General features: G+C 35.7%; 1 protein-coding gene across 4 annotated transcripts; it reads left to right on the top strand.

Annotated features, from left to right (window-relative positions):
- The first annotated feature begins 733 nt into the window (after positions 1-733).
- LOC107495315 (uncharacterized) lies at positions 734-15,217 on the top strand. Of its 4 annotated transcripts, XR_008010619.1 has the most exons (9): positions 734-1,070; positions 3,810-4,321; positions 4,781-4,866; positions 11,874-11,952; positions 12,042-12,101; positions 12,196-12,317; positions 12,418-12,489; positions 14,514-14,698; positions 14,818-15,217. XR_008010619.1 is itself a non-coding variant. In XM_052263235.1 (7 exons), the coding sequence occupies exons 1-7, from the start codon at positions 3,884-3,886 to the stop codon at positions 14,614-14,616; spliced, it is 960 nt and encodes a 319-aa protein (XP_052119195.1). In that variant the 5' UTR covers positions 3,813-3,883; the 3' UTR covers positions 14,617-14,811. The 4 variants fall into 4 exon arrangements, 2 of the variants coding, with proteins under 2 accessions (XP_052119195.1, XP_052119196.1); XR_008010620.1 differs by lacking the exon at positions 734-1,070 and having other exon boundaries at positions 3,813-4,321; positions 14,514-14,680; XM_052263235.1 differs by lacking the exons at positions 734-1,070; positions 14,818-15,217 and having other exon boundaries at positions 3,813-4,321; positions 14,514-14,811.
- The last annotated feature ends 325 nt before the right edge of the window (positions 15,218-15,542 follow it).

The following is a 15,542-nucleotide window of genomic DNA, read 5'->3' as shown; positions in this document are numbered from 1 at the left end:
TAGTTAATAACAATAGAGAAAATATTAAGGACTACTAGTTTTAATTTATATTATCCAACGTTTTTAGTTAGTAGCTCAACATCTTATTTTTAAATATTATTGTTTAACTAATAACAAACAAATAATATGATGAAAAAAATATGCATGATTTTACAAGATAAAAGTCAAACATATCTTAGTTGATGAAGTTCAACAAAAATTGAATATCAATTTTGGAACAAACGAAGAAAACAAATCGACCATATAAAAAAATTTAATTTAATTATTTTATTAGTTTTTATAATTTTATTAAATTTATAATTATTTTTTTTATTTTTTTAAAAAATATTTCGTTAATTTTGATATTTTGACATAAAAAAATTTAATTAAAAATTAAAAATAATTTAAAAATTTAATTAAAAATATAAAATTTAGTTAATAATTTAATAAAATTATAAAAACCAATAAAATAATTAAATATTTTATATTTATATTATAATATTTAAATATAATCTAAAAAATAAACAAAAATAATTACTTAAAAAATAAAAATAATAATGTAAAATCAAATAAATAAATTTAAATTGAATATTTTTATAATTTTACTTAAAATTTAATTTATGTATAATTTTTTTAATTTTATAATTATTAAATTTAAAATTAATTTATATATTTTACAAAATATATTTTTTAAATTAATTTCAAAGTCTAGTTTTACATAAAATTACATGTCAGTATCACCGAATCCTTTGCCTAAAGAGTTATCTAAACACAGATTTTTCCTTCTTCCCCTCCTCTGCGGCACTGTTGAGTGTTGAGGTCCAACTTCCTCCACTTTCACTCTACCCTTTCTTTGACGCTGAGGCCACCTTCTTCTTCCATTCTACCTTCTCTTCGACGCCGATACCACTCTTTCTCTTCTCTGCGCCGACGTCCGACTGCGGAGTCCATCGTCTTGTCTCCTAAACGCCGACTGATACCACTCTTCTCTGCGACGGCGACGCCAGTCTCTTCTCATCGATCTCGCTGCCTCTCCTCCATTTCGCCGCTGCTCCTCCAGTTCGCCTTCTCTTAGTCGGTCTCTCTTCCTGGTACTGGTTTCTGCTTCTGTTTCTTGTTTATTACATTGTTTTTCCTTGCCGCCTTGTTGCGTGTCTTGTTGCTGCTGCTGGTGTTTCTTAAGCAGTGCTGATAGTGGTGCAGCTTCTGTTTTGAAACTTCCATCGTTGTTGTTGATGCTGCCGAAATCCTTGTCGCTGATAATGTTTTATTTTCTTAATGAAAATTTTATTTGAATTTATTTCAGTAGAAGCAAAAGCATAAATTTTGGTTCCATTTTCAAAATTCAACTCCAATGTCATCACCACAAATTTTGTCTCAGAACTTGCTACAGTTTCATCTTGTGTTCATACTTCTTAATTTTGGCATAATGCTTTGTAACTTTAAATTGAGTTATTTCTTCTATTAATGGCATCAAATCTTGGTACACAAACAACAGAAAAGAATTACGGTCTAAACCATAAAAGAATGAGATAGTTGCTTTCATGATTGAAGATGTAATTGACAATAATAAGTTTAAACTTGAAATGCCTGTGTATATATGAAGAGTAAAGTTAATGCTCCGTTGAAGCTACGATTATCTATGATCCACATATATGATAAGAATAATATTTGCAATTGGATAAATGCAACGCAAAGAATTGTCAAAACTTGCACATTGGATAGAATTTTTATAACTTGATCAGAATAGTTTGGAATTAGACGGGATCCGATGTTATAGAAAATTATTGAAACTGCCATTGGAACTTCCCGAAGAATCTAGTTTCTCAGAATTCCTATTTCATATGCTAATAATTTGTTAAGGTGTTACATGTTGGGCCCCTACCTCTTGCATACAAGACTAAGACTTGGTTTGGTAAAGCTTTTCGAAGAGGAACTTCTCATTTTGTGTTTGGTAAATAAAAAATATCACGTGCTTGTGCTTGCAACTTTTAAAAGATAAGGTGCTTTTGAAAGCACCTAAGGTGGAGTTTTTCAAAGATGACTTATGTTTATCAAAATTAAAGAGTTTAATATAATCATATCCATTAATTAATATCCAAATTTAATTTTTATATTAATGTCTATTATAGTATTTTTAAATTTTAAAAATGATTTTACCAAACACTCTTGTTAACCCAAAGTTTATTTGGTAAGGATAATATGCGATATGTTGATGCTACGAATATGTATATGTTGCTCCAGCTATCCTAGGTTTCCTGAGCTAATTTTCAGACTACTTTAGAAACCAGCCTGATTTTTCTTATTTGCATAGTATATATTAAATAATAAGCAAAGGATTGAGCAATAAATTGAGATAGGTAGAAAAAAATGATTCAAATCACTTGTTTAATGACATATTGAACCTTATTTATTGAGCAAAAACTTTCTTTTTGTTTTGTGTTGTAGAATCATACTTGATTATTGAACTTTTACTTTGTCCATGCTTGAGGGAAATGACATTTGTATTTGGGTAAAGTACTATTTTAGTCCTCAATGTTTGGGCTAAATCTTAATTTGGTCCCTAACGTTTCGAACGTACTATTTTTGTCCCAAAAAGTTTCGAAAGGATTCAATGTTGTCCCAAATTAGGATTTAAGTCAAACACTGACATTTTGAATATATTATTATACATTCTGAAGCAAAAATGCTCCAATCATCCTGAAAACATCCCACACCAACTTTGGGGCCTGCTCCCATAGTTGCTCTATTATATTAAGTAATACAACAGATTTTTACTGTAATTTGGTGGAATCCGGTTGATGCCCAGTTCGATTGGTTGGATCTCTGAACTTTTGACCTGGTTGCTTGAGTGGTTTGATGTCCAATCTGGATTTTAGAACCTTATATGTCCAATCTGAGGGTCATCGTTGGTTTTATATGTAATAATTGGAGAACATCTTCAAACGAAAAATTTAACATATCGTGAAGCTTTAGATTATTTTACAAAGAAAGAAACCTCAAGTAGATCCAATTGACTCCCTTGTGTCATTTAATTGCGTTTCAAATTTCTAATCGATTGGTTGGATCTCTGAACTTTTGACCTGGTTGCTTGAGTGGTTTGATGTCCAATCTGGATTTTAGAACCTTATATGTCCAATCTGAGGGTCATCGTTGGTTTTATATGTAATAATTGGAGAACATCTTCAAACGAAAAATTTAACATATCGTGAAGCTTTAGATTATTTTACAAAGAAAGAAACCTCAAGTAGATCCAATTGACTCCCTTGTGTCATTTAATTGCGTTTCAAATTTCTAATCGGGAACTTGTGTTGTTTATTTACTTGTTGAACTTGTGGAATTGTGCAAAATATGTTTGTTATCAGCTTATAAGTTTTATGAATTTTGGGGTGTCGATAGCTTTAACTGTATGTGGTTGAACTAGTGACTAAGTGGTGCTGATTTCAATAACTGCTTATTTGGTGAAGGAGGCAAGCGGTGCATTTGTTGTTCAAATACTTCGTTCATTTTCTTCTCTCCTCATGAAACCTTTTTACATGCTATGACCCTTTGCCACCTTTTTTTCACTTCATTCTTATTTCATATGATGGACATTAATTTTGGGCTTGTATTCTGCATGATTAACATGTGTTTAGGTTAACATGTTTTCTTCTACAACTTACAAGTTGCAAATTTGTTGGCTTTGGTTGACTTATTTCAAATTAGCTCAGCGTTAACTTTATTTTTGCATTTTATTTAATTTCTTATTTTGAGCTATCCTATCCACATTGGTAGTACTTGCTGGTTTCATGTGATATACTTTACTCATTCTTGCTAATATCCTGCTGCAGGTTGATAGAGGCCTTCGGCTAAAATTTTATTCTTCAGCCAACAGAAAACAATTCACAAGCTTCTCACACAACACATGAATATCTTACATCCTTTTGCATGCCTTCCTCTATGCAATGCCATTGCAAGCACCAACCCTTTTCCCCATAACAATCAAATCATGAAATTTTCATTGGTTTCTCTACAAAGCTCTAGCTATCCAAGAACTTGGACTCCCTTATGCTGTTCTAGAGGTGGGTTTACAAACTTGAATGGTGAGGACTTCAATATAGATCTTATTAAGGAAGATCTTGCTGATGATGATGGTAGTAGTGAGACTTTGGCTCAAGAAACATATGGAAGAAGGAAAACAAACGACATTGATTTAGAGGGGTTAAAAGAAGATAATGATGTTGGTGGGTATTATGGCCAAGGACCATTTACAGGTAGGCCAGAGAAAGATCACGAGAGAGATCCAGAAGTTGCTGATATTCTTGGGAGTTTACTAGATGATCCCCAAAAGGCTCAATCCAAAGTAAGTAACTCATGTATTAGATGGTGCCATAATTTCTAGCATTGAGTAGTAAGATGTTATCTTGGTACAAGTAGGCGTTATTTAGATCCCAATGTTTTAAGGATGGCCTTCTTACATTTCATATTGAGGGTAAAAAATGGATCATCCTAGTAAAAGGATCAAAAAGAAAAATATGGAGGAGTAGCTTCAAGTTTCTTTGAATTTTGTTGCTGTTGATAGAGAGAGAAAAAAAAAAAAAAGAGTATGGTTTATAAAATTCGTGTCTCACCACTACATGATGGAACCGGGCCTATAAAATATACATTGAATTGTAAATATAGATATATTTGCAAATATACAAACATCTACATTTATCCTAAATACATGAGTTGGGGTTCTAATTATTGTACCTACAGATTCCAACAGTTAAGCTGGGGATATTGTTTGTGTTTATGTCACATGAACTATTTCGATTTGCAGATGGAAGACAGAATTAGGAAAAAAAGGAACAAAATACTGCACACAAAGACGGGATCAGGAGTACCAATGAAAGTGTCCGTTAACAAGTATGTTTAAACATTCAAATGTGTGTTATGTGTTTGTACTGGGCAGCATGCAGTTTCCTGTTTCTTGTCAAGTTTTCAGTTTTTCTCAGTTTTCTGTAAGAGAGTTACTAGTGTGTTTACTTTATTGATGTTTTATTTCATTTATTAAATTATAAATTGTCATTATATTCGCAGTAATCATCTTACAATAAGGTGCTTTCGTTAGAGGGATTGGAGCTTGCATAATTTGTTGCATTGAGAAGTTTTTGCAAAGTTGTGAGGATTTATCATTATGAAGTTCTAAAGATATATAGTCGAGACATTGAAATTATTGGTGTTAGTAAATTGGTATAGTGATTGGATTGGTCAACTTATTTATACTACTCTCTCATTTTCTCTTTCCTACTATCGTGTATGACACTAGAGCAGTATTTCTGTTGGTCCAAAGTATATGATACGATTATACTTAATAGTGGTATAATCTTTCTTATTACAGGTAGTATAGAAGGAATTTGACAGTAAAGACCATTGAAAAGTTTAAATTGTTTCATGTAAAACCATTAATGTGCATCTAAAACCATTGACTGCTCTAGAACTCTAGTTCCACGATTTCTATTCTGGTCATTTGTAGTTCTTGTTGTTGTTTCACTCAATCCTCACACACTCTCACTCACTGTTCTGCAATGTATTTGCAGATCTCACACTCGAACTGTTGTATGTTCAGAGAAAAAGAGAGAGAGAGTTGAACACTAGAGAACTGAAGAAGCTGAAACTGCACACTGACACTATTCAATAAACTGTTAAATACAATAACAGAAAGAAAAAGAAACTAACCACTCACTCCACTACCTTAAGAATAGGACTCCACTTCCTTAAAACTAGAAACTAGCTGAACAAAAAAAATTAACTTGCCTCTGAGGCCACTAATGACTTTGACCCTATTAACTGAATCATACACATAAGCATAAAACAGAAATAAATAAATATCAGGTCCTAATACATTATCTAACATTTCTCCTCCTTGGATTAGAGACCTGGACACATTCCAACTTCATGAATCAATTGACTAAATCGACTAACAGCAAGAGGCTTGGTGAAGACATCAGCTATCTGATTATCTGTCTTGCAATACTTCAGCTCCACCTCTTCCTCCTGTTGTACTTCACGCAGATAATAGAATCTCAGCTTGAAGTGTTTAGTCTTGCCATGAAAGACTGGATTCTGAGCAATTGCAATTGCAGCTTGATTGTCCACATACAACACAGTTGATCTTTTCTCTTGCAGCCCCAAATCACAGAGTAACTTCCTGAGCCATACTGCATGCTTTGCAGCTGCAGTTGCAGCCACAAATTCAGCTTCAGCTGTAGACTGTGCTACAACTTCCTGTTTCTTTGAGCTCCAGGAAAAACAACCTGATCCAAGTGAAAAACAGAAACCCGTTGTGCTTTTCATGTCTTCCACCGAACCACCCCAGTCACTATCTACAAAACCAACCAGCTTCATCTCAGGAACTGCTTTGAATTTCACACCATAACTTTGAGTCCCCTTTAGATATCTCAACACCCTTTTTGCTGCAGTAAGATGTTCCTTAGCTGCACAATGAAGGAACCTCGATAGAATACTCACTTCATACTGAATGTCAGGCCTAGTAGTTGTTAAATACATTAGACAGCCTACTAGACTTCTGTACTCATTCTCATGCTCAGAATCCTGCACATTACTCTTGCTTAACTTCTCTTTCTGATTAACAGGAGTAGTGACTGTCTTGCATTCTCCCATTTCAAACCTCTTTAGGACCTCTCTGATGTACTTTTTCTGACAGATGAATATCTCACCTTCTTTTTGCTGAATCTCCATGCCAAGAAAGTAAGACATTCTCCCCAAATCTGTCATCTCAAACTGCTTCATCAGTCCTACCTTCAGCTTCACTATCTCACTCTCCTCCTCTCCTGTAACAAGCAGATCATCGACATAGATAGACACCACCACAAGGCCTCTCTCACTCCGTTTGTAGTACAGAGTGACTTCACTTAGACTCTTCTGGAACCCAAGCTGATGCAGATAACAATCAATTTTGCTATACCAAGCCCTGGGAGCTTGTTTCAACCCATACAAGGCTTTCCTCAGCTTATACACTTTGTCTTCATGGCCTTTAACAACAAATCCTTCTGGTTGGTCTACATAGATGTCCTCAGATAGGTCACCATTTAGGAAAGCTGATTTCACATCCAGCTGATAGATGGTCCACCTTTTCTGTGCAGCAACAGCTAGTAGCAATCTGATGGTATCCATGCGAGCAACCGGAGCAAAAGTTTCAGAGTAGTCCACCCCACTCACTTGAGCATATCCCTTCACAACCAACCTGGCTTTATACTTGTTCACAGTGCCATTTGGGTTCAATTTTGTCTTAAAAACCCATTTGACACCTATAGTCTTCTTGTGATCAGGCTTAGATACAAGTTGCCATGTGTTGTTCTTGTTGATCATGCTCAGTTCTTCTTTCATAGCTGAGGCCCACTCCACACTTCCTTTTGCTTCCTCAACTGTTCCTGGTTCTAGGAGAGCCACATTACATCTGGCATAGACCTCTGCCAGTGGTCTTGTACCTCGCATAGGCAAACTATCAATCAATTCATCTTCAATCAGCTCACACTCATTCTGTAGATCTGCTTCCTCATTTAACTCATCCTCATTCTGCACATTAGCTTCAACTACAATATTGTCAGCCATTTTCTTTTCAAATACTGCCCTCTCCCAATTTTTATCTTCACAAAAAATCACATCTCTACTCACAGTAATCTTTTGTGCATCAGGACAATACACTCTATAGGCTTTAGACTGAGAACTATACCCTACAAAGATACCAGCCTCACCTCTATGATCAAGCTTGTCTCTACTGACTGAAGGAGTCAAGTAATAGCATAGACAACCAAATGTTCTTAGTCCACTAACCTTTGGTTTGTACCCGTGCCATGCCTCGAATGATGTCTGCTTGTTGAGAGCTTTGGTTGGTAACCTATTCAACAAGAAGACAGCAGTATTTACTGCTTCTGCCCAGAAGCTCTTGGGTAGTTGTTTGCCTTGTAGCATACATCTTCCCATCTCCACAATGCTTCTATTTTTCCTTTCACTCACCCCATTTTGTTGGGGAGTGTAAGGAACTGTAAACTGCTGCTTTATGCCAGAGTCCTCACAGATGGCTTTGAACCTTTTTGAGGTATACTCACCACCATTATCACTCCTCACTGTCTTTATTTTACAATTTGCTTCATTCTCCACCTCTTGTTTGAACCTCAGAAATACTTCATCAACTTCTGATTTTTGTTTGAGAAAGTAGACCCAGCAAAATCTTGTGCAGTCATCAATGAAGGTCACAAAGTACTTGCTTTTGTTCAGTGACTCCTCAGGCATAGGCCCACAAACATCTGAGTGAACCAGTTGAAGCTTCTTCTTGGCCCTCCATCTTGTTTTCTGGAATGGCTTCCTTACTAGCTTCCCTTGCAGACATACTTCACAATCAGACACTTCACTTCCCAACTGAGGCAAGTCTTCAACTAAACCATGCCTCTGCATAAACTGCAATCCCTTATAGTGAAAGTGACCCAACCTTCTATGCCACAACTCCTCCTGACCCTGCACACATGCCATAGCTTTGCTCTCTTTGCTTGCAGGATCGAATGCAAATGTTTTGTTCTGCATAGGGATCCTAAACAAGAGTTTGCCCTCCTCATCTGCAATAGCACATTCATTCTTATCAAACACAATCTTCATGCCCTTCTCAACTAACTGTCCCACACTCAGAAGATTCTGATCTATCTTGGGAACATAGTAGACATCAGACATCAGCTTCACTCCTCCAGGGCCTTCAAGTAACACATTGCCTCTTCCTTCAACCTCTAGATGATCACCATTCCCAATTCTCACTCTAGTATTGACTGATCTGTCAATATTAGTGAAAATTGCCTCATTTCCTGACATGTGATTGGAACAGCCACTGTCCACCAGCCATCCATCACGTGAGACTTGAGACACAAAGCCTGAAGCAGCAAACAATTGCTCCACTTCACCTGCAGCTGCTTGAGCCTCTCCTTGTTGAGAGCTCTTTTCTTTGCAGATTCTCTCTATGTGCCCCATCTTCCCACACTTCCTGCAGACTACATTTGGTCTTCTCCAACACCTAAAGAAAGGATGACCTTTCTTTCCACAGTGTTTGCAGGTTTCATCACTCCCTTTCCTCACTTGTGCATCACTTGAACTGAAACTGGTCTGTTGAGCACCAAACTGCTTGCCTTGCTTCTTCTTCTCACCACTTCCATGCTTCACCCTAGCCTGCATTGCACCTTCAACTGGCTCATCTCCTCTCCTCAGTACCCTCCTTTGTTCTTGTGCTTGAAGAGCACTAACTGCTTCAGCAAATGGCATCTCTGAGATTTCTCTTGTGTTCTCAAGAGATGCTATAGTAGCTTCAAATCTTTCAGGTACAGAACACAGGAGTTTCTCGACAAGTCTTTCCTCTCCAAGATCAGTACCCAACAGTGCCAATTTATTGGTTAAGTCTAGGAGTTTATTAGCAAATTCTTGAACTGATTCATTTTCCTTCATCTGCACTCTTTCTAGCTCCCTTTTAAGGTTCATTGCTTTCATTCCTTTAATCTTCTTATTGCCCTCATATTCTTTCTTCAAAAAATCCCAAATATCTTTTGCAGATTCTAGACTCATAATCCTATTAAAAATAATAGGAGTAACAGCAGCATAGAGACTAGATCTTGCTTTGGCTTTTCTAGTCACACGTTCTTTGTGGAGCTTTTGTTGATTTGCAGTTGGATTGGCAACCAATGGAGGCACCACGTAGTCATCCTCCACTGCCTCCCACAGATCAGCTCCTTCAAGGAATGCTTTCATCCTCACTTGCCAGACATGATAATTGCTCCCATCAAGAATTGGAGGAGCAATGCCTGCTAGCCCAATAGTTGTTGATGAAGCTTCCATCACCACAGCCCTTAAGATACTTAAGGCTCTTGATACCAATTTGTTGTTGTTTCACTCAATCCTCACACACTCTCACTCACTGTTCTGCAATGTATTTGCAGATCTCACACTCGAACTGTTGTATGTTCAGAGAAAAAGAGAGAGAGAGTTGAACACTAGAGAACTGAAGAAGCTGAAACTGCACACTGACACTATTCAATAAACTGTTAAATACAATAACAGAAAGAAAAAGAAACTAACCACTCACTCCACTACCTTAAGAATAGGACTCCACTTCCTTAAAACTAGAAACTAGCTGAACAAAAAAAATTAACTTGCCTCTGAGGCCACTAATGACTTTGACCCTATTAACTGAATCATACACATAAGCATAAAACAGAAATAAATAAATATCAGGTCCTAATACATTATCTAACAGTTCTTTTATTGTTTCCCTCAATTAATTTCTTCGGTCTTTGGATTCTTTATTTATTGACACTATTCGTGCCTCCGTTAATAAAGCCCTTTTATCTAGTTTCTCCACTCAGGTTGTTTGCCAGTTGTCACCTTAGCTAATGGTTATAAAAGGCAACCTCAAAGGGGTTGGCACTGCTCATTCCTTATCATTTCTGGTTTTTCATGTAATCTCCTTTCTTTTAGCTCGTCTACTCATTCTCATAATTGGTTAATCTCTTCTACTAAATACCATCTTTCTACAAAATGAGAATTCATTCTGTCCTTTACTTTTCTGGGTCTCCATGTAATCTCCTTTTTCTTAGCCGTTTAACTCATTCTCATAATTCTTAGATCTCCTTTACCAAAGATTCTATCTTCCTACAAAACCATAATTCATCATAACTGATTGGCGATGGATGTGAGTCCTGCTGCTATTGGCTCTAGCAGGACTTGGTGTATGTACTCTCACCTTAAACCCTTGTATAGCCATGCCCAATTTGTCATCTTATCCTTGCCAAACTCCAAAGAATGGTACCTAACCTATCCTATCTGTCTAGCTTGCTTGGTAAATCATATTGGGGTACACACTTTTGGTCCTCCTAGTGGAGTAATAGTAATGTCATGTCTCCCATTGTTTTAGTTGATTTGATGTTTTAAGTTCCAAGTTGTACTGTGTCTTCTTTTGGGTCATGATACTTTGTCACTTTTTATAGTTTTATTTATGATCAATCACACTGAACTTGACTATTTTTAATGTCGAGTAGATTTATGTTATTTTTCTAATTTTTCAAAAATATTTATCAACAAATCAAAACTCAATTTGGAGTTCCTTTTGTGTAGTTCTCATTGCATGGGTGAATTAGTGCTACACTGCCGTACCATGCTCTCCTCTTCTTGTTCCCAGTTTCTTCTTTTTTTGGGCCGGGGTGGGACAGAGGTGCTGTTCTTGCTTCCGGTTACTATTTATCGCATGCTGTCTTCTGTTTTCAGTAACCAAATCTTGTATTCCCTTTCTGTAACTGTATTTGGGTCACTTGTTTTGTTCTCAACCCTATCCTTCATCTCGACAATATTTCCACCTGATCCTCTTGTATTTGCTTTGTGTTGGTATCAGTTAGTGACTTCGGTATTATCGGGTGCCTATAGTCCCTCATAGGGTAGTATGGGATAAGAAGAGTGGTTTCCTCCCTTAATAGCTAGCTTTTGAGGTGGGGTTCCCTACTTTTCTTAAGTACTTAATAATGGTATTAGAGCCTAGTTGTCAGTGCCATGGAAAGGGCTACTCTAGGCTGGATTAAGGTGAATATCGAACACTGATAACTGATAGCCAAGTGGCTACCATTGGTCAATGTCGATAGAGTGAAGCTGCTTTGGACGTCAACTCTCCAGGGGCGGTGTATTGTTGTTAGGGACTTGAGTATTATGAGATGCCCAAAGTTGCACATCGGGTAATATGTGATGCTTGATATTGTATTTAAGGAGTGGTTCTTCCTCCTTAATAGCTAGAATGTGTGGTTCTCTACTTTGCTTAATTAACAGTATCTGTGTGATATAATAATTAAATGTTCATTTTTCTTATTGGCTTTTGACATTGGTGTTTTCAGATTTGATTTTTCAAACTCATATATATGGCTTGAATTTTACAATACACCACTGGAAAAAGACATCTCCTTAATATGTGATGTAAGGAACTTTGTCTATGTTGTTTTTGCATATTCATCATGATGCATATGCTTCTGCCTGGATGTTTTGTTGAATGTGGGTCATTGCAGACTATTCGATCGTGGCATATTGTTGGACGTCTTGGTGGATGCAATTCGATGAACATGCAAGTAAATTTTTCTCTTCTTCCAAGGATACAATACTCTCTTTTAATGGAATTTAGGCTTGATATTGTTGCTTATAGAATTATCATTAATCCTGCAGCTATCACAATCTCCGATCACGAAACGGCCAAGTTATGATTTTATTCAAGGAGCTAATGTGACACCAACTACATTTTACAACATTGGGGATCTTGAGGTTCAAGACAACTTGGCTCGAATATGGTGCAGAACTAGTTGTATAGTCTTTCCTTGTTAATAACTGTTTGTAGATTAGCAGGATTTAAAGTGCAAATACTAATAATTTTTCATTGTTAAATGACAGGGTAGATATTGGAACCAGTGAACCGCTGCTTTTGGATGTCTTGATAAATGCATTAACACAGATAAGTTCTGAGTATGATTTCTACTTTCTCTCCATTCCATTGATACATTAGTTTAGTCGTTTACAGTGAAAAGAAAAACTACAATTCTGCAACACCCCAACTAAAATCATCTGGAAACAAACAGTTTTTTATAATTTGCATGAGCAATAACAGTAGTAAATAGAGCTTATTCATTAGGTCAATGCTTGGTTGATATCTAGAAACTATAAATCAAAAAATATGAAATGCCAACAATATCTCACTTGGTTAGTAATCCCTGGAGATTATCAAGTTACCAGAAAATTTTCATTTCTTCTATAGCTGCATGTGCTTGAGTTAACAGACATCATAATGTCATGGTCTCCTGGCTTATAAGAGGCTAACTTCAAATCTATATCATATTTGCACTGAATATTATTAGTGAATAGATGAAGTCATATTCTAAAGTTTAGTATTTGGGTCCTGTAAAGAGAGGAAGTTTTTAAAGTTAGAAAGCGAGAGCTGAGTCACCATTGGGTTAGCAACTTCTGCTGAATCAAACTTTTTGTTGCTCCTCAAACTTGAACTTTATTTAAGATGATTATTTTGTCTGACCTAGGAACAAAAGCTTAATCCACGCTAACAAATTCTTGTAGTTCAACTTTTAGGGTGACTTATGGAGTATTAGAGAAGATACCTGTCATAGGATCATTACTATGTATGCCTATTTTGAATAAGAGAAACAAGGTGATGTCTTGAGTTTCAGAAGTAGTGGAAGGTATTTTCTTGTGAACATACCATGATAGTAAACTTTGTACCAAAGACAAGAAACAAAGCACCTAAAAGGGACCAGAATACACTGACAAATAAAACGGCACTAGCGACATGTGAAACAGTAGTGTGGAGGCTGGCTTGTGGATCTCATATCCCAGTGAAATGCGTTGATTGAAGAGATTCAGATAATGCATGACTGATACTCTAGTGGTGGACTTGGTTGCTCAAATGGTGGCACTTGGAGGACTAGCTAATTCCGATTGCAATCTGGTTTTGCACTTACCTTGACAATTGAGGGAGTTGGGATCACAGATCAAGGTTGTCAAGGGTGTATTTTCCTCCCGAGACCAAACTTAGCTCGAGCATTGATGCCAGCTTGAGGATACATGAGGATCATCACGCTCATTCAATCTCGACTCTCTAGTTATCTCTGTACTACTTATCATTGTTCCATATTTCAGTAGGAGTGGCAAACACCAATTGAAAAGATTATGAAGTTTTCCTTTGGTGTGGCACTTTGGATACTCGCTGGGATCACTCGCTGGGATCAGTATGTCCTTTTACTGCATAATACAAGCAAATGCTGGGAAATTGGGTGATATCTCACTGATATTTGCATCTCCCTTGCCCTTCTATTACTGTTCCATTCTTCCACTTTCTCTAGATGCCAGGTTCTTACAGTCTCCTTGATGGCTTTTCTTTGTCTTCTAATCCTACAAAAGAATATGGTCCCAACTTTTCACTCATTCCTCCAATACAAGCTATTTCCATCTAGTCATAAATGGTCTCTTGACTCTTTTGGTAGTTTTAGTTATAAATTCTTCCAACTTTTCACTCATTCCTCCAATACATGCCATTTCCATCTAGTCAAAATTAATATGAATACATGTTCCAGTTCGAAGGTCTAATAAGACTATCTCCCCTTATTTGTGTTATGTGGAAGGCAAATTCAGTGTCAAATTCACATTTTCTATTGACTAGGTTTGTTAGAAGAAAAAGAGCCAAAATGTTTGCAGCATTGTGCATTTTTCGCTACTATTTGGACTATGTACTTCCATGACAGATTTTCTTACAAGAACATTTTATGGGATAAGATTAGATGCCTAACATCTATTTGGTGTAAAACTCATGATCTTTATAATGGATATTTCTTCTAAGAAATGTTGAGAGATTGAAAAGTTATGCTTTATAGATAAATCTTATGTTGTTTTGCTTTTACTTTATAAAAAAAAAAAACATGTTTGACTTGTTTACTCTAATCTTATTCTTTTCGATACTTATTTATTTATTTATTTTACGATAGTTTTGTTGGAATCAAGCAAGTGGTCTTTGGTGGGGAAGAATATGAGAATTGGAACGAGAATATGACATCAGAGGATTCAGGTTTTAGTGTTCACAAGATCTAAACCCAATTTGCTGCCATATTATTTGATAGAGGCAAGTGAAGAGGAAGTCAGGAAATATTGCATCGTATGTATTTGACAAGCAGTAAGCAAACAACTAAATAAATAAAACCTTTTAGCATCTCTGGTGGCTGGCTGTATGTATTAGTTTTTTATTTTATTTTATTATTGTGATTTTTTTTTATGGCCGCCATTATTTCCCAGGAACTCAACCATTCATGAATATCAAATTATCAATGTCAAAGACGTGTGATGGCGGCTCTGGGATTTTGATGGCTCTGGAAATTCAACCATTAATGAATATCGAAGTCAAGAGATGACAGTCGAGATAACAGTTCTGTAACTTAATTATGGGATTTGTTGTTACTAAGGTTAATTAATCAAAATGAACTTGATTTTGATTTGATGTAGTAGCTCTTAATGAAATATTGGAAAAGTTTGACAGCGTTAAAGGTTCCGTGGAGCAGATAATGACTAGAGAGTAAAGACCCTTTCGGTAAGATTTCTGGGAATGTTACTACCAGCAATCCAGAATCCTCCTTTTTTTTTTTCTTTGAAAATTTATCCCTTTGTTTGGTTGATACATGATTATTGGAACAATTAATCCTGGAATATTTTATTAATTTTCTGAGAAAATGTTAATAATCTATTCTATCTATTTTATTATATAAAAATAGAATTTCTACACTTAATGATACAGCTAACGTAGTATGTTTATGAGAGTTTATTTATTTTTTTTAATTCACTAAATATAAGTTATTACGATAAACTAATTATATTAATTAATTGATTTAATTTGATTAAAAATTTAAATATCACATAATTTATTATAATTTATATTAATTTGATTTGGTAATATTTTTTAATTTATTTTTTTAATATTCTATTAGTATTTTTTAATTTATTTTTTTAATTTATTAATTTGATTA

This window comes from Arachis duranensis, chromosome 6 (assembly GCF_000817695.3).
Source record: "Arachis duranensis cultivar V14167 chromosome 6, aradu.V14167.gnm2.J7QH, whole genome shotgun sequence".
NCBI classification, from domain to species: domain Eukaryota; kingdom Viridiplantae; phylum Streptophyta; class Magnoliopsida; order Fabales; family Fabaceae; genus Arachis; species Arachis duranensis.
The sequence above is the reverse complement of the archived record's forward strand: the minus strand, read 5'-3'. Positions and strand labels throughout refer to the sequence as shown.